The sequence below is a fragment of the Propithecus coquereli genome, unplaced genomic scaffold (genome assembly GCF_000956105.1).
Source record: "Propithecus coquereli isolate 6110/MARCELLA unplaced genomic scaffold, Pcoq_1.0 Scaffold142, whole genome shotgun sequence".
Lineage (NCBI taxonomy): Eukaryota > Metazoa > Chordata > Mammalia > Primates > Indriidae > Propithecus > Propithecus coquereli.
The window spans coordinates 960,871-983,108 of record NW_012138525.1 but is presented as its reverse complement, the minus strand read 5'-3'; the positions used below and the strand labels follow the sequence as shown (position 1 = coordinate 983,108).

The 22,238-nt window shown below is 40.5% G+C and overlaps 1 protein-coding gene and 1 pseudogene across 1 annotated transcript in view; one reads left to right on the top strand and one right to left on the bottom strand.

Annotated features, from left to right (window-relative positions):
- TSC1 (tuberous sclerosis 1) overlaps positions 1–22,238 on the bottom strand; it is a 52,169-nt gene that overhangs the window by 22,409 nt on the left and 7,522 nt on the right. The window contains exons 2-8 of the mRNA XM_012639825.1: positions 18,521–18,583; positions 11,990–12,175; positions 10,502–10,605; positions 9,388–9,540; positions 7,262–7,406; positions 3,545–3,699; positions 3,096–3,169 (exon numbers count right to left, since the gene is read on the bottom strand). Of these exons, the coding sequence (XP_012495279.1) occupies positions 3,096–3,169; positions 3,545–3,699; positions 7,262–7,406; positions 9,388–9,540; positions 10,502–10,605; positions 11,990–12,095 (737 nt within the window). The 5' untranslated portion in view covers positions 12,096–12,175; positions 18,521–18,583. The remainder of the gene's footprint in view (positions 1–3,095; positions 3,170–3,544; positions 3,700–7,261; positions 7,407–9,387; positions 9,541–10,501; positions 10,606–11,989; positions 12,176–18,520; positions 18,584–22,238) is intronic.
- LOC105806501 lies at positions 4,548–5,995 on the top strand (annotated as a pseudogene).

The window sequence follows — 22,238 nt, the reverse complement described above, 5'->3', positions numbered from 1 at the left end:
TCAAGAAAGCAAAATCCCAAGCTGCCACTTTTTCGAAGCGAAGAGTCAACCTGATTATACTGCAGAACACTTACAATGCTAAAGGCCTAGAGAAGCGGCAGGTGGATGAGGGCAGCTAAAACGTAGAAGACAAGTGAAAATGGGTAGAGGAGCAGGGAGAGCCCCTGGATCCTTCCTCAACTCCACGCTCCCAGGCAACAGCTCTTTTATATCAGAAATCCGGATTATCCTCTAGAGAGAGTAAAACAAGGAGTTTCTGGACAAAGTATTCCAGAAATAGTTGAGAGCATGAGTACCATTCCGAACGAAGGGATTAAGTGAATGTATATATTCTGAATGCCAAGACCAACAATCCACCCCTCACCACCAGCCTTTCTCCCCAGTGGCAACCAAACCCTTATGAGCCTGAGGATCAGATGACTCTGTTCTAAAAAATTTGACAAGCTCAAGAAGAAAAACAAAACTGACATCTCTAACAGATACTCAGCTGAACATACAAAGAAGCTGAAAGTGAACAAGTCACACCATCGTGAACAAAGCTTTTTAGTTTCCCTGTGCAAACGTAAGGAGATTACTGGATCTTTGCAGGAAGCGTCAAGGATTTAAAAAAATACAAAACAGAAAAGAAAGCAGCTTAGAAGAAACAGGTTATGCAGGGAAAGGAAAACTCTGAATATATAAATATATATATTAATACACACACACAACCATGTGTTGCTTAACAACAGTGATACGTTCCAAGAAATACATCATTGGGCAATTTCATCACTGTGTGAACATCACAGAGTGTACTTACACAAACCTAAATGGTACAGCCTACTACACACCTAGGCTATATGGTATAGCTTACTGCTCCTAGGCTACAAACCTGTATGGCATATTACTGTATCAAATACTGCAGACAACTGTACCATAATGGCAAGTACTTGCATATCTAGAAAAGGTACATGGTATTATGGTAAAAATAGGGTATTATAATCTTATGGGACCACTGTCGTATATGGGGTCCATCACTGACTGAAATGTAGTTATGGGGCACATGACTGCACTAGCATTTCTAGCAGGAAAGACGGACACAATGGAGTAAAGAAAATCAAGCACAAAATAACTAAAGAAAATTTCCTAGAACATAAAGAGCTTCTAGATTGAACAAGAACAGACTCATACCAAGGCACATCACTAGGAAATTTCAGAATATTATGACAACAAAGAGAACACTCTACCGGCCCCATAGAGAAAAATAGAGCAGATACAGATGATCAGAAACAAAATGTCTTTGGATTTCAACAGCAACACTGGAAGCAAGGCGGCCACAGAACAACGCCTTCAGATTACTTAAATGAGCCCGACTCCCAACCTGGAAGTCTACACCAAACAATTCAACAACCGCATCCTTCCTTGAAAAGGACAGAGGATGTGTTCCATCAGAAAAAGAGCAAACTGAGAAAGAAGGCATGAGATACAGGAAATGGGAGATCCTGAGCAGGAGAGAGGCAGAGGGAAGCCCCAGGAAAGCAGGATGACAGGTGGGTACTAGGCACAGATGACAACCACTTCAGATCAGAACAGACCTGCCAAGAGACAGGCAAGGTGCAGGCCCTTATCAAAGCTCCTGCTGCCCCGTGTGATCTTTTTAACCAAGGGACAGAGACAGGTGACCCTGGCCTAGATAACTTGTCTGAACTTGGCTTGTCTTGACTACATACTGATGGAGTTCCTACTCTCCCTTCTCTGCCAGATTGGCTGAGGACATTCATTTTATCCCACAGAAGAATTCCGCTCTGACCTATTCCTGAGAGCTTGAAGTGGCCAACACAGGGCAGTCTTCTCCCTCTGCCATATTTCAGTAGCACATCCAGTACCTGGCCCTTGCTAGGAGTCCTGCCAGACGCTCTGCCGAGGTTAAGCCATACATTTCCCAGGCCTCACTAATGACCTTGTGCACTGACTTCCCAGAAGGGGCTGTAAAGTCTCAAGGAAGGAGAAACCTGACCAAGACCCAGACACAGTGGTCTTCCTCTCATCTTCTGGAAACCTTCATGCAACAGCAACAGAACTGCCCTTTCCTCAGCCAGGCTTTGCTTCACAACCAGCTTTTCCAAACAAAACATGGTAAAACTATAAAGAGTGAGAGAACAATTAATACAAAAAAGAATGGTAATTGTGTCTGAGGTGGGACAGAGAATAGGCAGAGAGGGGGCTTCTAAGGAACTGGTAATGTTCTATTTTTTAAGTTGTGTACTGGCTACATGTGTTGGTGTGTTATTATTAAATTGCACATAGGCATTTTCTATACTTCTCTACATAGATCTCACAACAAGCTGTTTTAAGTTGACTAAGGCTCTGTGTGGCAGAGGCAGGCTTTGTAGAGAGGTAAAATTCACAGCAGGGGAAGCAGGCAATGAGCTAGCTTTTTCAGTGGAAGATACTCAAGTGTCAGTATGTGTGGGTCAGTTTCCCCAAAAATGGCCCAATCCCCTAGCTGGGAAGTATAAGCCAGAGAAGAGTAGAGGGAACTCACGGCACCTCCCACAGGTGTGTCTTTAAATTCCCTTTCATTCCCTCCCTCCAGTCTCGCTCTCAGCACCACTCTCCACCGTGCCTGGTACCCGTAAATGAGGAGCCTCACAGGTGCAGTTTCTCCAGAGGACAAACCTGGGAACTTCTGCAGGGCCCCATGGCAGACAGTAGTCACCTGGCCATGCGGGATGGAGAAAGGGCCTCAGGGAGCCCAACCACTCAACACATGATGCTCTGCAACCCACTTGGCTTCAGCCACACACACTCCGCCTCCTTCCTCACACTGTCACTGGCACCACCAAGGCACAAGCCTTTCTGGAGCTCTGGGGGACAGGCACTTGCACTGCGACTTGCTCCACTCTGCTGAATGAGCTATCAGTCCTCCAACTGTGAGGAATATGTTGCAGACTCATACAAGGCACTCAGCTGTGTAAGTCCTTCCAAATGGAATGATTCTGTAAGTAGAATACCTATATTCCCAAATAATACCTCAACAGAGACATTGCTTAGATCACATTTTCAATCTCTCAAGAGCTTCTTTAGAATTCTGTCACTAGGTAGTTTAGTTTCTATACCTTCGAGGGTCCAGTTCATGGTCCTTGGATCCAGTCACTAATTCCGGATGAATTCGCACATGCTCCATCATTGGCTAGAAGAGTTTGGGTTGACAAATTATAAAGGGCTGAACGTTTGTGGTATATTCAAACAGTGGAATATTATTTGACAATAAAAAGGAATGAAGTACTGATACATGTTAAAACATGGAGGAACCTCGAAAACATTATACTAACTGAAAGATGCCACAAAAGACCACATACTGTATAAGCCCATTTACATGAAATGTCCAGAATAGGCAAATCTATAAAGACAGAAAGTAGATTAGTGGTTGCCTATGGATAAGGGGGAATTTCAGAGAAAGTGGAATTTCTTTTCAAAATTTCCCTACCACCTAATTCGAAAGGGATAAATGCAGCCTGTCTCAATAGTATGCTACATACCAAATAAACAAGCAGTTTTAATTTACCTTGACCACTTCTTCGAAAGTCTCCAGGTTTTCTTTCATACTATAGTGAGAACGCAGAAAGGAGACAAAGTTGCAAGGGTACATTCCGTACAGGCGATGAAAGAGCGCATACACACTGGCATGGAGATGGACGAGATAGACTTCTGCCACATGGCCTAAAAAAGGAAACCGTTAGGAGAAGCCTCTTAGTTGGACACAAGATTGAGCAAGATTGAGGTGTGTAAAACAGACACGAACACGTGGCTGCCGGCATGACTTTTTCTTTTCTTTTTTTTTTGAGACAGGGTCCAGCTCTGTTGCCCAGGCTAGAGTGCAGTAGCACGATCGTAGCTCACTGCAGCCTTGAGACTTTTGATTTATGTATACTCTCACCTCACTCCAAAGATAGTAAAAGTGGTTTCCTAAAATGCAAATCTGAACACAGCAGACATCCTTATTTAAAATCCACCAATGGCTCCCTATGGCCTTTGGATAAACTCCAATCTACTGAGTGTGACCCATGAAGGCTCTTACTGATCCACTCTCTGCCTTCCTTTCCAGTCGTTCCCCAGAAAGAACCCCAAACATTCTTGCAGTACTGAACTATCTTCATGATAGTTACTCTCCCTAAAATTGTAATTATACTTTTCTACTGCCAAATTCAGTATGAGTTTCTTGAGAAAAGGACTGTCTTATCTCTGTACCCTCAGTGCTTTGCACTATGCCTGGCATTTAACAAGCATTCAATATTTGTCGAATGAATGTATGAGAACCTTTTAAAATCAGTATGTGGTCTTAGTTTTGCAGATTTATAACTAAGAGTTAAAACGCTATTACCTAGAAATTAGCTTAAAGAGCAAAGAATGGGAGAAATTGAAAATTCAGTTAATTTAGCCTTACCTAGACCCTGTGGAAACCCCTGTGTCCACAGGGCACATAAAGGTCCTGCATAATAATGGACAGATGGCTCTTCTTCTCAGTCCCATATTGAACTTGAGTTGGAAGAAGTGAGTCTGGTCTCAAAATGGAGGTAAAAGTGTCACTTAGGTGCCCCTAGCCTGACTTTGACCAAGGCCACCGTCGCCACCAGTGGGAGGAGGGCCATGATCCAAAAGAACCAGAGCAGTTCAGAAAACTATTTATTGGTGGCCTGAGCTTTGAAACTACAGATGGTGGTTTAGGAGAACATTTTGAGAAATGGGGTACACTCATAGATTATCTGGTAGAGAGACCCCCAAACAAAACGTTCCAGGGGCTTTGGTTTTGTGATTGACTCTTGTATTGAAGAGGCAGATGCAGCAATGTGTTCTGGGCCACACAGGCTGATGGGCAGGTAGTAGAACCAGAGAGCTATTTCTAGAGAGGATTTCACAGAATCTGTCTCTGGAGAGGCTTTACAGAAAGCCTAATGCCCATCTAACAGTGAAGAAAATTTTTGCTGGGTTTTTTTTTAATTTTTATTTTTTGAGAGACGGTCTTGCTCTGTCGCCCTGGCTAGAGTGCAGTGGCGTCATCATAGCTTACTGCAACCTCAAATTCCTGGGCTCAAGCAATCCTCCTGTCTCAGCCTCCAGGGTAGCTGGGACCATAGGCACATGCCATGCCTGTCTAATTTTTCTATATTTTGTAGACAGGAGTCTCGGTCTTGCTCAGGCTGGTCTCAAACTCCTGACCTTAAGCAATCCTCCCACTTCAGCCTCCCAAAGTGCTAGGATACAGGTGTGAGCCACTGCACCCAGCCTGCTGGTGGTTTTAAAGAAAATACTGAAGAATATATTAATAACTTGAGAGACTACTTTGAAAAGTATGGCAAGACTGAAACCATTGTAGTTACGGAAGACAGGCAGAATGGAAAAAAGAGAGGATTTGCTTTTGTAAATTTTGAAAATCATGATATAGTTGATAAAATTGTTGTTCAGAAACACTACACTCTTAATGGGCACAATTGTGAAATGAAAAAGACCCTTTCTAAACAAGAGATGCAGTCTGCTGGATCACAAAGAGGTCGTGGAGGTGGATCTGGCAACTTTACGGGTCATGGAGGAAACTTTGGAGGTGGTGGAGGTAATTTTGGCTGTGGTGGACACTTTGGTGGAAGAAGAGGCTATGGTGGCAGAGGTGGTAGCAGCGAGGTTTAGTTACAGAGGATGTGACGGTGGCAAACTAAAGCAGTGGTCCTTTATAGTAGTAGAGGGGGCCATGGTGGTGGTAGACCAGGATATGGAAACCAGTGTGGTGGATATGGTGGCGGTGGTGGCTGATATGATGGTTACGACGAAGGAGAAAATTTTGGCAGTGGTTAACTATGGTGGTGGTGGGAACTACAATGATTCTGGAAATTATAGTGGACAAAAGGAATCAAATTACGGACCCATGAAAGGGAGCAGTTTTGGTAGAAGAGATGCAGGCAGTCCCTGTGGTGGTGGTTATGGATCTAATGGTGGAGGTGGTAGACATGGCAGAAGGTTCTAAAAACAGCAGAAAAGGGCTACGGTTCTTAGTAGGAAAGAGAGTGAAGAGTTGTCAGGAAAGCTGCAGCTTACGCAGGCCTGTCATAACCATAGTTTGCAGAAAGTGCAGGTATCAATTAATGCAATGCAATATCAATTAGATGTACATTCCTGAGGTCTTTTATCTGTTGTAGTTTTGTCTTTTTCTTTTCATTACATCAGGCATATTGCCCTGTAAATTGTGACAGTGGTACCAGGAATAAAAACTTAAGGAATTTTTAACTTTAAAAAAATGAAACATACCTTTCTCCCCAAGATGATCCTGCTAAATAAGCTGGCACCACATGGACCTGTGCTTGTTATTTAATCCTATACAGGAAGCCACAGCATTCTGTCTCACAGGTCTTACATATTTTATCCTTTTGATATAAATATCTCATGCTGGGATTACCTAAATATTCTGAATTTCACATGCTTACAGCTTCGGAATCACTTTGATAGAGCTATGCTACCGGCCAACATGAAAAAACCCACCGCGTTTGGAACCGGAACACTAATTAGGATATGCTGCATTCCCTCCTCCTCCTATAGATACAATGAACACGTTCTCAGAACCAGATGTTTGAGTTCTATCACAACGGACAGAGTACAATAAAAATGTCCCACAAGCTTAGTCCTATATGCTACCATGTAGACAGAAGCTGTTTTCTAGACTGACTACCAAAAATTAGTAGTTTTATATCCTACCAAATCAATTTCTCTGACACCAGTCCTTTTAAGTCAATAGAATAAGGAAGGTATCTCAACAGTCATGCTTCTTACATGTGCCTATAGTAGACATGCCCAAGGTGCTGCCTCCTCTTTCTAGAGAAAACCATTCATTTCAGCTATAAATTTTACATGTCCATCCCTTACAGCTGTAGTACCCTACCCCCAGGCTGTGGACCAGGCCACAGAGCTCCACCACATCCCCCCCCAACATACCCGTGGAAAAATTGTCTTCCATCAAACTTAGGAACCAGGGGGCGGGGGGAGGGGCACAGCAAGAGGTAGCGGTGAGCAAGTGAGTGAAGCTTTGTCTATACAGCCGCTTCCCATCGCTCACATCACCACCTGAGCTCTGCTTCCCCCCCAACCCACACCCAATCTGTGGAAAAACTGTCTTCCATGAAACCAGTCCCTGGTGCCAAAAAGGCTGGGGACCACTGCCTTACAGCATATAACCTGTTAATCAACAATGAAAGCATTCACCTCGTAAGATCTGATGGGCACGTTAGGAGATCTGTACCTGGTTTCTTCAGGCACCAAGATGAAAGACGGCCAAAAATATCAAAGAAATCAAGAAGGTGCTGTTTCCCGGACTGTGGAATCATTGGTAGCATGGTTATCAACACCAAGACACCTGTAGTGAGGATGACCACGTCGGTGTCCATCTGCAGAAGGAAGGGTCAAACAAGAAACCCATCAGGAAGAGCACCAGGATCAGCACTGCACAGTATGTGATGAGGCTCTAAATACTGAGGGAATCACAGATCAGAAGTTCACACACATGCTCATGTCCCAAAGGATTTTGAGGGGACATTAAAACAGACTTAACAGAAAAATTCCTGAGTCCCGGCTCTACCGCAGTGACTCTGTGAGGACACTCACAACATACCTACACAGATGCACCTGGAAGATGAGCTTAAACTGGACTTGGGGACTCCCAAGGCCTGAAGCCTTAGGATGTTTTATTTATAGCACTTGGATGAAAGCACAAGAAGTTGCTTTTTAACAGAACATAGGCTCTGTTTTCATTCATTGAACCACACCCTAAGATATTTACTTTCCGTTATGTCATTTAAAAAAAAACACTACACAATGACAAGTAACTCCATATTTTTTAAAGGACTACGACAGAAGAATAACGGAAGAAGATATTACTAACATACAGTGCTATAAAGAAATACAGCACTAACAAGTCAACTTAATGGCTCACTCATAGCAATATTTAAAGATCAGCAAATTAAAAAGATATGGAAACCTCTGACCATGCCTATAGTTTAAGTCAAATAACTTCAGGCTAATTGAAGATATTTAACATCCAACAGATGATGAGTCAACTCTGACTAGCTACAGAGCTCACCTGGTCCATAATTAAATCATGGCTCTTTGCCAAGTAGCTGAGGTTTGGGTTTATAAAACAAGATAGTAATCAAAGGACTACCATGCAGGCTAAGACATCCATTATTCCTATTAGAAAAGGAATCTACAAGTCTGGAAATAAAGTTTTAAATATACTTAATTTTTATATCAAGCACCAAGCCTTTTGTTATGGCAGATATCTAGTAAGATGATTTAGGTAGGAGAATTGAGAATATAATGGGAATATATAATGATTCCAGCAAAAGGAACTAACTAATTTCATTTATCATAACATTCTAACTGAAGACCTGGGTAACAGTCTGTGATTAATATTCAAAGCTTACCCTTTTGGAAAGGATAAGTATTTTGCTCTCTGAACTAAATGTTGTGCCTCAAAACTGGATTATATTCTCATCAATCCATTTGCTTAAAAAATATTAAGTTGTTAAAACTGTTCCTGTTTTGTCTTAACATTAAATATACATTTTTATACTACCCTATCAATGTGACTCCTTGGAAGCCACCTTTAGGGATAATAAAACAATTACCCGTCTTGGCAGACACAAAAATCAATGTGCATGGTGCTGTATCAGACAGATCCAATGGCACTGCCATCCTGGAACAAACACTACTGGACAGTGTCATGTCTCTGTGAGGTACAGGCAGTTAATATTAACCACATTTTCTTATTGTATAGATAGGAAACAAGTCCAGGAACTAAAAGACATTAAGCAAATAGCTCCGAGCACTGCAGCAAGCCACTGTTATAACTAAAACCATAAAGTTCTACTTAGGTTTTGACTCCCTGTGTAGAAAAATACACTAAATTTAGTGCAAAAATAGAACACAACTCAGTAAGACCAATAAAATCTCAATTACAGCTGCAACCAGAACATACTCCTAAATGGTTAAAAGAAAGTTAAAGCCATTTTTCTATTGGCTAAATGAGAATTTAGAAACAGGGATTCCCAAAAGAGACTCCAGCGTATTTTTAACTGAGGGAGGGCTCAATGATGATGAAATCAAAGATGTCTGGAATAAGGTAACATTGAACCCATCTGATTGAAATTTTACCATATTTGGTTAACAAGATATTCGACAGTCACTGTGATATACTTGAGAACTTACTAAGTACCCACTCTGGACTATATTACATTTGAGAAAAACCAAATGCCTAGAAGTTTATAAATTCTAAAAGTTAAAATCTAGCTTGCTAGTTTTAAGTCGCTAAAAATTTCAGGAACTATACTCATAAAGCCATTTCATTCAAATCCTTTACAAACATCCTACCTTGAGACATTTTAGTAAAGAAGGCAAAAGAGGTGCTTGAGAGAGCTTATGCTTCCACGATGGCTGCAGTCTTATGACATGCCCCAGTAACGAGAGGATGGATAAACGAGTGGCGGCTTTGCCCACGTATTCGTTAATTTTGTCCAAGAGGTGCTGAAAATGTAAAAGAACAAGGAAAATCCTCACAGGATATATGAAGTTGACAAAAATAAAGGCAGCAATGATGTACTCGAGTATCTCAAGTCTTCCCACTGATGTAAACTGAGGGCCAAGCAGGTAAAGAGATAAAATTCAAGATTTTTAAAAACATATTAGCAAACAAACATTGCTGCATTTGGCCTGAGAGGGGTTAGCCAGCCTGCAATTCATGAAAAAGATCCCCATAATACAGATCTGCAAGAGGGGAGGAGACTTCACAGCCCCTCTCTTGGAAGTACAAAGAGGCCACTTATTACTAAAGCAACTCAGCCTACATGGTTTGGCCCCAAATACAAATGAGGTAGTAGGAGAAGTTACAATTCAGCCCACAGTAAAGAAAAAAGCAAGATGTATTATGAGAGGCACACAATGGCAAGCTTTTCAAATTCTAGTGAAGTTTCTCTCATATACAAACTCAAGATTTACCAAAGTCTGCGATTACAATGCTTTGTTAGCTGTTTATCACAAACAAAAATAAAAACAAAAGGAAAACACAAGGGAGCCCTCCAAGTGCCTGGTGCTAGGAAACAGGACTTGTTCATTTGCCATGTTAATTCCCTGCACTGAGATGTTCCCGTACTGATAAAAGTCTAAAAATTCTATTGGAAGCATGGTTTGAAAGGTGGGTACCTGTGGGTCAAATCGTCCCTATACAATTATAGTATTGGAATTACTGGATTTCTTTAGACAACAATATCTTTAAAAACCTCTAAAATATGTTTTATTTTGTAAGCTTTTCAGGAAACATGGGTCTTACAAGTTATTTTTCTATGCAGTTATAATCTGGGAACAATGTCTGTGGCATACAGAAGTTAAAAGAATAAGCTCTGGACAAACTGTACAGTGTATCTGCATAGAAGCTGTTACACTACTCTTAGAGAATGTATTAAATGCCCTATCATATTTCAGCGCTTACCTTATCATGTGGCTCTTGCAAGGTAGTCAGGATGTGCAATACCGGCTGAGAATTGGTTTCTAGGTAATAATCCACCAAGGTGTTTACAAGCATAGGACCACGGTCTAAATAAAGAAAAGGGCGATTTATGATACTTATTTCCTTTAACATTCTAAATTTACCTCAAATACTTGCCTGTCACAAATCCAGAAAATGTTTCTTTAAAAAAAAAAAAAAAAAGAAAGAAAATGTTTCTTTGTATGCCACCAAAAGTTTTACGTAGCACTACATTTCTGTCTCCTTTATTTAGGTTTAACAATAGGATAATTCCAAGGTTATATGCCTCAATAGCCATAAATGCATATGAAATGCTATCTTTTCTTCATTGTTTTAATTACAAAAAAATAATCTATGTCCACTGTTAAAAATGCAGACTGTATAAAAGTACGTAAGATAAAAGTGAAAGTCCTCCTTACCTTCTGCCTCCCACTCTTGAGATTACACCCTTCAGTTTGGTTTGTGTCCTTTCAAACCCCCTCCTACTTATATAATCACACACAAACGTGTAGCTCTCACATCCATACAGATTCCGTTTGCGTACATGTATGTTCTTTCCACTTAACAATGTGTTGTAAACACCTTCCTGTGTCAGCAACTATGACCTATTTCATTCTTTTTTTTTTTTTTTTAAGAGAGTGGGGGTCTCAGGCTGCAGTGCAACGGCACATTGAAAGCTCACTGCATCCTCGAACTCAAGGCCTCCAGCGATCTTCCTGCCTCAGCCTCCCAAATTCTGGGATTACAGGCATGCACCACAGCGACCAGCTTTATCTCATTCTTTTTGCTGACCTACTAGCGCCCCCTGCGTGGCTCTACATAGTTTAACCATTTACCTACTGAAGGATACTGGGCTTTTCCAATTTTTTACTGTATTTCATTCAAGGATATAAGATACGGATTCCTACTAGTGAGCCAAATGGTATGTTTTCAAATTGATGACAGGTACTTCAAAAAGGCTGAACACAATTTATACTCCTGTTAACAATGCCTGTTTCTATGATCAGTATTTGATTTTTGCCAACCTGATAAGTAAAAGAGGGTACTGTTTAAATTTGTATTTCTTAGATTAAAGAGAGGTTAAACACTTTCCATATTAAAAACACATACATGATTTACGGTTCAAATGATACATTTGGGGTGTGCTTTAGAGTTTTTGGAGGGTGGTGCAGAGTCAGGGAGGTAAGACTAAGCAAGATGGCAGAAATGCTGAAACTGGGTTCATGGGGTTCACTGTGTGACTCTTACTTCTGTCTTGGTGTATATTTATTTCCACAATTAAAAGTTTCAAACACATACAGAGTGAATCAACCAATGTATGCTCTCTTTTGGTGATTTAAAAAACTCTTCAGAAGATGAAAACTAAAATTTACCAGCAGGATTCTATTCAGCTCTAGGTCAATCTCTTCTCTTTAGCAGATAAGCTTAAAAGGGATTTTTTACTTTGCTAACCAGAACTGAGGTTCTCCTTAAAGGCAGCTGTCACGTCATCTCGCACACCCAGCATGGGGGAATCCAGCATGGAGAGGAGCTCCCCGACGTTCGCTTGCTGGGCCATCCTCTTACACGAATGTGCTGTGTCAGCTCCAGGACATGCATTAAAGGTTCTGAAGGCTCTTCATCGGGGCTGCTACCAGACTGAGAAAAAAAGATGACGAACAGTGTGACTAAATGGCCCCATTTTTCCCCACAAAAAACTACCTGTAAGACAAACCAGTGAATGTGTCCAATGCAGTGAAAAGTTTGGCCAGAACTTTCTGATTCAAACAGTCAATCAGTTTGGCTGGTAAAAGAAGATACAGTGTATGAATAATTCATTAGCAAATTTATGAAGTAAGAGGAGTTCCATGGAATGCAACAATCAGAGAATAACCTAAAAAACTGACAACGGTAAGACCGATCATCACAGCAAGTTAATGACAGGGCCATATATATAAGTTCTTATTCCTACTTCTGATTCTACCTTGGGTTTTGGCTAAGACTATGTTTATATTTCAAATCATTGATCTAAAAAGTAGACAAACTGTTTTCAGAAAAAGAGCTAAAACCATACTAATTCCTTCTTGACAATCTCATCAATATCTAAAAGTTAGTACAGCTGGTTAGGTCACAAGCCCATTAAGTCTAACACCTAGCATGAACCAGGGATCACTCTGTTTTAGTGCACACTACTTGTCCTAGACATCTAGTGCACACCCAAATGCCACTGGTTACAGGGAAAGATTGGTACCATCAGGGCAAACCCTCAAAAACTTACCCTTCAAAACCCCAGCTCTTTATGGTAGTGGAACAGCTAGCTGCCTTATCTAGATATACAAAAAGCAACTCATTCCCCAAGTGTTACTATATACACTTATGATTGATTATTTCTCCCCAATTTGGTCTCTGAAGTTGTATTTGTAAAAACAAGTCATAACAGTTACCATTCGTGAGACAGGTACTATACACTTTTTACAGACATCATTGAATATACTCCTTATACTATTACCATGTGAGCGGTACTTTTGACCCCAGAGATCAAGCCATTTGCTCTGGGTCACAAAACTAGCAAGAGGCAAAAGCAAAGGAGAAGAATTGGTATTTGAACCCACATCTGCCTGACTCCAAAGCCCCAAGCCCTTAAATGTAATATTAAGCTAACTTGTGGTTCTGATTGTCCAGCAACTGTGAAGTAAGTAGGCACTGTCCTTATTTTACAAATGGTAGTAATGTGGATACCCAAAAAGGATAAATAATGTTGTCAAGATCACATGGTAAAGCAGAACTTAGATGGCCCAACTCCCAGGCCTTCTACATGATTGTACATGTCATTTGCAGCCATATTAAAATATATTCCTATATGCTTTTCTTTGAGTAAGCAAAAGTAGCAGTTCTTAAGCTTCAGTGAGCATCAGTCTGGGCTCATTCCAAGACTGAATTTTGGGGTTAGGGAATCTGTATTTTAATAAAGCACCCCAGGTGATTCTTACATAAGTGATGCACAAGTCCTATACGAGAAACATTACATTAAAGAAAACTCCAATCAAAAATGCGACTTAAGTTCCTTCTGCAAGGATGCCAAGTTTAAATTAGCAATGACCCCAGAAACTGTCAAATATTAACTTAATATTATCTATGCTCTCATTTAATTACAACCTGATTGTAATTAAATGAAAGGCACTGATTTGGCTCTTGGTAAATCAGAAGTTCATTAGCCAGAAAAAAATCAAAACATTTAAATGCATTTTTGAGAGCAAATCATGACGTAGGAAGCTGCTGGCTCATACCTATAAATATAAATCTTACAGATAAATCACAAAGGAAGTTAATTTCAAAGGGCTCAGAAGTGTGAGACCACAACTGGTAAGATTTTATTGTAAGGGTTCAAAACAAATTTCATCTTGTTCTGAGTTGAATTAAATTAAACTTACAAATGAAGATAATACCAACCTGACAGGTTTACTATTCACTGAGAAAATTAAATGAGATGATGTATGTAAAGAAATTAGCGCAGTACCTGGTACAAATAAACACTCACTGAAATAGTACATGTATATCACCATAAAAAATACTAGTAAAAATATTTGGGCCACCACTTTCAAGATGACTTTTTAATAACACATTTATCTAGCTAACCCCCATATTTATTTCTACTTCAGATAAATCACAAATGATTCTCAATTAGTGATAAAGAATGCAGTTTATAAATTTAAAATTATTTTGTTCCTATGTTTGGTTTTGTTCCAATAAAATTGTTACTTACCTACTCTCGGCTTAATGAGACTCTGAGCTTGTCTTCTGTGTAGTCAGAAGACGACAACATGAGATCAGGTCCTTAAACGCAGGCTGCCCCAGAGCACAGTGACAGAGGCTCAGCCTTAAAGCAGGAGGGCGCCCATCCAGACAACCTGGCGATCGTATGGCCTAACTGGCTTGGACTACCTACCTTGTTTTTCAGAAGGTTTTATTTTAAAACACATTAGAACATTTTTGGCAACAAGCTTTTCTCTTTGGTTCTAAAATTCTACTATTTCGCCATATTTTTTAATCTCCAGGAAAAATATAAATCTTGGGTTTTGTGTGAGATTCTTCATATAAGTGACCCGTGTTCAAGCATTTCTGATACTTTAAAAAGCCCTCATGAGAGTTAAATCATAAGCTTCCGGAGTCAGTCCCATAACTAGAATCTCTCTCCTTTTTAAACTCAAATATTTCTTGAGGGTATACTAAGTGCAGGGTGCTAAGCAGAGAAGAAAGTGCAATGTAAGAACTACATGTATTCTAGTAGAATAAAGGACATGTTCAGTATGTACCCAAAGGAGGGAAGGGACCAGTTCACTGCAGTCAGTGGGGTGGTGGTGGATGGGACAAACACATGTTAATCACACTTTACAGCCTCTGGAGGACAGGCTGGGAAAAATCACCTAAAGATTAGCACCACAGACACATCGAAGCATCCACTTACAGCCATGAAAGTCTCTTTTCCATTTTGGAAGTAAGCCACCAAAGAAAATAGCACAGAGGAGAAGTCAAAAGACATTATCTGGTGAATACATTTCTGTACCCTACATGCTAAAGCAACTTTCCACTTAGTTTGTTATCTTTAGTGGGCACGTGCCACAGTGTCATGCTATAGATGACTCTATTCATATAAAGCAGTCATAACCTCCAACGCCTACTCCCCACTCCAAAGCCTATTACTCTGCCATCTTCTAAACTCAATAAAAGGCACTACCATCAGTCTAAAGCAAACACCCAGATGACATCCTTGACTCTTCCACCCCTCCACCACCATGTCTAACCTGTCAGCAAACCCACTCATTTTGCTGTCTCCTTTGCTATCCTCTGTCTAAGCCCCATCACTTCTCTCTTGGAGACAAGGGAGCAGCAGCCTTCCTCACTACTTTCCCTGCTGTATTCACACTACCCTGCAATTCATTCGCAACCAACCACAAGAGACTCTGAAATAGGAATATCACAATCTATCACTCCCCTGTTTAAAATCATCCAGTGGCTTCCCATGGAGATAATAAGAGCCAAACTCACAAGTAGCCTGCAAGGCTGCACATGATCCAGCCAGTTATCAACCCCTCAACCTCCCTCTGCCTCTTCATTTCTCTGCTCTAGTCTTGGTCTTCTCAAACATATGAAAACTGCTCAGAGCCTTTGCATTTGTTGTTCCCCCTATGCCTGCAATGCTCTTCTCCCACATCCTTGCATGGCTGTCTCTCAGGTCAAAGCAGCAGCAAGGGTCTTAGTCACCACCTTTGAATAAAAGTTACTTTCTAATTCACGAGGAACCTTGAACCAAGTTTAAGTTCTACAGGAGGTCATCAGACTTGATCAAACAGAATGCTTATGATCTCAACAAGCACGGAAAGTAGGGATTTACCAAAGTTCAATTTTAGTCTCTATATACCCTGATATTTGTGTTTGGCCTTGGTCTTTTGAAGGTTTGAAGGCTGAACAGTCAAATGCCTTTACAGCAACGTTTCTCGCATCCTTGACCTTGTGTGTGTGACCAAATAACGACGTTCATGGCACTCCCACTGCACCCAGCTACATAACATCAGTGATGTGGACAAGGAATTATTTAGAAGATTTAACAGTAAGTTAACATCTGAATATTCACTTTTGAATAAAGGTAAAACACTCTAGATGAAACACCCAAGTTCTATGTGTAGTAAGTTGAAATTCTGTCAGTTTAAGTATAAAATATATACTTATTATTATAAAAGTAAAAACTTCAATTAATGATTAATGTGATTTTTATATTAAAAACAACTAAAAACTTTCAAATAGTTAAATATATTAGTAATATGAACATTAAGAGTAGTTTAGCTAGATAACTTTATAAATAACGGTACATGCTATTTAAGCCAAATGTTTTTAAAATTTAAATAACTTGGGCCAGGTGTGGATTACAGGTGTGAGCCACCACATCCAACCCAAAAATTATTTAAAAAGAGGAAAAAAGTATCTATAAACAATAGCCTACATGAAAAAAGAAAAATGCTATTAAGAGTTAGATTTCTTTCCAAAAAAGATGATTGCTTAGGTTGCCAACAATTTTTAGTAATTGAAGAGAAGGATCTTTGAGGCTTGCCAAGCTATGAATCCCACGTACAAGGTTCCTTCTAGAAAACCATCTACCAGAAACTTCCCTGAATTCTGCTTTGTCCAAAAAGGTTAACAGTGGGACTAAGTGTGGCAGCTAAAGACAGTATCACACACGTGTAACAAGTGACCACAGGAGCAATTTCGCAGCTGATAGTGCTCACAAATATTCTCCTACATTAAAATTTCAAACTTTTAAAATCTGACCACTAAAATGTAATACAATTGTAACCATGAAAAATGTTTTTAAAAATCTTGAGATTTACTTCTGTATCCCAGAATTTACATTTTACGATGGTGATATTCAGCTTGCGTCTCAATGATCTGAACACTTGACCACTTGACTTTAGGTTCAAATTCACATTCAGTGGACTTCTAAAAATGGAACGCAGCCAGGTGTGGTGGCTCACGTCTATAATCCTAGCCCTTTGCGAGGCCAAGGCAGAAGACTGCTTGAGGCCAGGAGCTCAAAACCAGCCTGGTCAAGAGTGAGATCCCATATCTATAAAAAAAAATTTAAAAAATTAGCTGGGTGTTGTGGCGTGTGCCTGTAGTCCTAGCTACTCTGGAGGCTGAGGCAAGCGGATCGCTTGAGCCCAGGAGTTGGAGGTTACACTGAGCTATGATCATGTCATTGCACTCCAGCGTGGGTCACAGAGTGAGACCCTGTCTCTAAAAAAATTTAAAAAATAATAAAATAAAAATGGAACAGCATTAAGTACACATAAAAAAATTGAAAATGAAAAGTCAAACTCAGAAAGCTTTCCCTACTTGTGAGAGAACGATACTTCCACCTTCTTGTTAGTCTACAATCTGTATTAAGTCCTTGTTTATGAACCAATATGAATCTATAAGACAAAAATAAATCCCTACCTTATTGCACAATTCCTATGACACAGGCAGACAACAGAATACAGTAAATAGCAACCACCGAGCCATGACACAAGTCACATCAGCTATCCGTGTATAAAGACAGTAGACCAAACAACTCCCTATCTTCCCTATACCCTTCCTGTACACACATAACTCTGCTGCATTTGGTCCTCTTGCTGGTAAACTTGAAATTACAGTTCAGTCATTAGTTAGGTCACTAAGACTAAATTCATTTCCACGGAAATGCCAGGGCCTCAATATTTATGAAAGGTATATTCTGAGACTTTGGGATTCCTCCAACTCCTAAAAGCCCCTATAGCATATAATTTATCCCCCAAAACTAATTTAAGACAATTAACAGATATAGCCATGATAAGATGCAAAACCTCATTTGCTAGATCAGGGATTCTCAGCCCAGGGTCTACATTAGAATCATCTGGAGAGCTTACACAATCCTGAAGCCTGGGCCCCACTCCAGAGCAGGTTAAGGGGTGGGGACCAAATACCACATTTGGTGTTGTCTTTTTTTTTTTAATAAACCCATGTGGATTTCTAAGGTGCAGCTAGAGTTAAGAACCAGTAGTTAACTGACCTGTGCCGGCACACAGGCTTCCATTTAATTTGACAGTTAAAGCCAAACTTTGCTGCTGGACAGAACTGATTTGAGTCACAGGTCTACCAAGCACTAGCTAGTCTCCCTTAGGAAAATTACATTAACATCTTTGAACCAGATTTTCTGTAAAACAGGGATACACTGAAAGTGTGGCTGTGAAGAAGAAAACAAGTAACGCAGATAATGCACTTAGCACAGTGCCTGGCACTAAATAAGCAATTAATAATTATCAGTAATTTGACTAATTACTTCATGCCCTAGACGGTCCGGTTCCTGGCAAGTCGCTGAAACAATAATTAAATCTCTGAATGCAAAAGAGCATCTATGTACTAGTACAACCAAGGGCAAGATAACTAACTCCTTCCCACCTTCCTCCAGCCACTGGACTGTTTATCCCTTACCTGTTCGGGGGACAATTGGTACTTCAGTTTCCAGTGCTGTCAACCTGGTGTCTTTCATGGTCACTAAAGGGAAAAAACATATACAGAGACACACATATGTGTATAATAATCTTACAATTAACCAAAATCCCAGATGCAATCAGAAGGGGGTTTGGGGTTCATCTGGTACAAGCTCCTTCTACTCTGTCCCTGACAGGTGGCCATCTGGTTTCCACTGGAATGAACACTTATAATCATCAGGAGCACGTGCTTCTCCCTGTCTACGTTTCTGAACAGCTGGCTGCTGGAAAATTCTTTATATTGTGCTGAACTTGTAATCTCTGCCTTTGTTAATGTCTATTAGAGCTATAAACGAATGGACAGGATAGGCTCTAGACTTAGTTCCGGGTTGAAATCCAAGCTCTGTCACTTATTAGCTGTGTAACATTGGCTATTTATCTTAAGTCTCTAATGTCTAACCTTAAGTTACCTCATCTGTCAAGTGAGAATAATAATGGGATCAACCTCAGAAGGCTATGTGGGGATTAAATGCGCGGATACGTCGCACAGCCCTGGGGGCAGCGTGGGCACACACAACTGCTGGGGGAGCTCTGTGAGGCAGGGCTGGCAGCAGGAGCAGTGAGGGCACCAGCACTGAGTGGGCCTGCATCATCTCACCGCCCGCCACCATCCCTTCCCTCCCACTACCTTGCCTGGCTAGCCTTTCAGTTCCTCGGCACCGCAGACAAGCTGTCCCTGGGCCTAGGAGACTCTTGCCGGCGCTCCTCCTAAACCTACTCTTCATCCTTGGACTCTCAGCTCAAACATCACTTCCTCAGAGAAGCCTTCCCAGAACTCCACTTCCCACCCCCCAGACTAGGTCAGGTCCCCTGTCATATACTCTCAGCAGCCTATATTTCTTTGTGTCACTTACCACAACCCAATTAACTAAGTGTAATTAGTTACTGAATGTGTCTCCTTCACTAGACGTTGCATCCAGGGAGAGACTGCAGATTATTCAGCACTGCGTCTCTAGCAGCTACTACCGTGTCCGACACTTGTTGACTAAACGACTAGGGGTTAAGACATGTCTTAAATGTACTAAACCTAATTCCACCTTCAAGCAGCACAACGTAAGTCTAATCCTTCTACATGACAGGCACAAGATATTTGTGAACCTTTTACCCTACTTTCTGTCCAAATTAACTCGTATAAAATATCCACATTAAATATGAGTAATACACATTCCCATTTGATTTTTTTTTTATTTCAGCATATTATGGGGGCATTCCCATTTGCTTTTAAAATGTGGGTCCTACGAACTATACTTAGGTATGATCTGATTACTAGATTGTAAACTGCGTGAAGACAGGGACCGCCTGTTTGAGACACTCAGGGCCTATCATGGTGCCTGGCACACAAGAGGCAGATACACACTATTCAGCTCAGCTAAGGTATCATCAGCGTCTTTGGTAGCTGTTCCAGGGATGAATACAGAGTATGAAAGTTGAGCCTCACATATATGCCCCATTACGCCGAGCATGGAAACACCTGGAAACAGCTCTTAAATATATAATCCCAGTCAAAGTTAAACTAGGGGATGGAGCAACTCTCTAACAATTAAAATCTCTTGCTCCAGATGACAGGGTAATTATATTTCCACGTGGAGCACATTCCGGACATCAAGCTCCAGTGGTCCTCAGCAGCGCCTGCAAGTGCACGCACAGCGCAGCAGGCAGGCTGGCCCTCCAGAAAGGCCGACCACACCATGCAGACAGGGAGTGCTTGCCCGATCACCTGCACTCCAAGCCAGAGAGCTGGAATTACAGTGCAGGAGCCTCTAATCTTCAGAATCTTAAAATCAGCTGTTCGTTAGTCCACTGAGTCATACAGACTTCCTCTTGGAATTAATCCAGTTGGACCTTTTACCTGAAAAGAAATATCTAAGGCAAGGGTAAAATCAGGATGTACACAACATGAGATCCCGTAGCCTGCCCAGCCAAGATCACTGTCCTAGATAAAGGCACTACCATAAGAAAGCAGAGTGTTTTTTGTCCAATGCTCAATGTTAAGACTTTTACCGTTTTTATCACTATGCTAAAAAAAAAAAAAAAATGGTAATGGTATGAAATTGGCATTGATGCTGTGTCAAAGGCTGCCTACCATTATTTACATTTTTAAGTGTTTACTTACTTATTCATCTATATTTCAATCCTGCCAGGGAGAGGTGCTACTAGGCACAATTATTCTGATCAATAAAGTAAGATGTGATGTGTGAACCTCCAGACAGGAAGTGAGGGGTATGGTTGCAAACACCTGTCAGAGCGGAACAGCAGTTTCAGCGCATGTGCTTATCTTCAAAAGCCAAATTAAAAAACAAACATGTCCCTAGATCTAGATTTTTCCCTCTTTGATATTTGACCCAAAAGTTGTATTCTCATTTACATGCAACATTGTAACTTCACTTCTACAAGGAGTCTTTTTGAATAAAAATAAAGCATAGGTTTGAGGGAGAAGACGAGGGCTTTGTGTTTTAGTATTTTGGGATGAAACAAAAGGAGTACAGGTCAATTTGTTTTCACAGTTCATCTTAATTAATTTCATCCTTTATGTGTTTACAGATAAATAATGCATATGCCTGGGATTACACACGAACTCCAGACTAACAGCCATGTATAGCTGTCATAAGCAGGGCCTGTAAGCATTTTTTTCACATATCTCTGCCCTGGCCAAGATGCATTACAAGCTGTGAGCTAAAAGCTACATATACCTTTAGGAAATACTAGTGGTAGGTACCTAAAATGTATTTAGAAAGTATTTTATCTGAAATTATCAGTTGAATTTTCAGATTTTTGGAAAATAGTGCTATGATGGGCCTAGAAATCCTCAAGGACGCCTCAGAACTGTAAATCACATAAAATAGGCAACTGCATATCAAATCACCTAAGATAATTGTGTACACGTTTGTCTGTGATGTAAAAATGCAACTACAGGTATAAGTGAAGGCAGATGTCTCTTCACTATAACTTGTTTTGTATATTTAGTGTTTATCTATAAAAATTCAAAGACAATTCAGACACAGGCCCAGGCATGGATGGACTACCTTATTATCAAGCACAGTCTAGATACAGCAGAAACACTACACTGCTATGTTAATGTGCAGCTCTGGCTCAAGAACTTTCAGGTAATATTTTATGAAGTGAACAAAGTCGCCTTCAGCACAAATGCATCTAAAAAGGGGAAGATACTTGCTCCAATTCTCTCTTCCTACAGATGCCTAGAAGGAAGGAGAAAGGTAGGAAATACTATTTAGTAAGAGTAAAACAGCCGATGGAAAAACCTGCCAACATGTGTAGTCACCTGTGATTTAAAGGGTCTCAGCAGCTGTAGTCCCTCTCAAGGTCAAACTGGGGCAGGAGAGCTCCAACTGGCCAGATTCTCCATTCAGAACTTCTGCCATTAGGGGCCTTGATGGACCATTTGCTAAAGCTTATATCCTATTCCAAAAGTGAAGAATTCTCTAGTAACTTGCCTATAGGGCCAGAGATTGATTTTGGTAAAGAGTGTCTCTTCCATAAATAACGCTATGTTTTGACTTTCTATTAACATGAACAAAATTATTTACCAAGAAAATACAAGCCAAACAGATAATGTGTATGTTTCAAAAAGTAACTATGAAAAGCTTCCCTTAAAAGAAATATGAGCAAACTGTGGGATTTCTCTAAGTTTCAAGTTTATA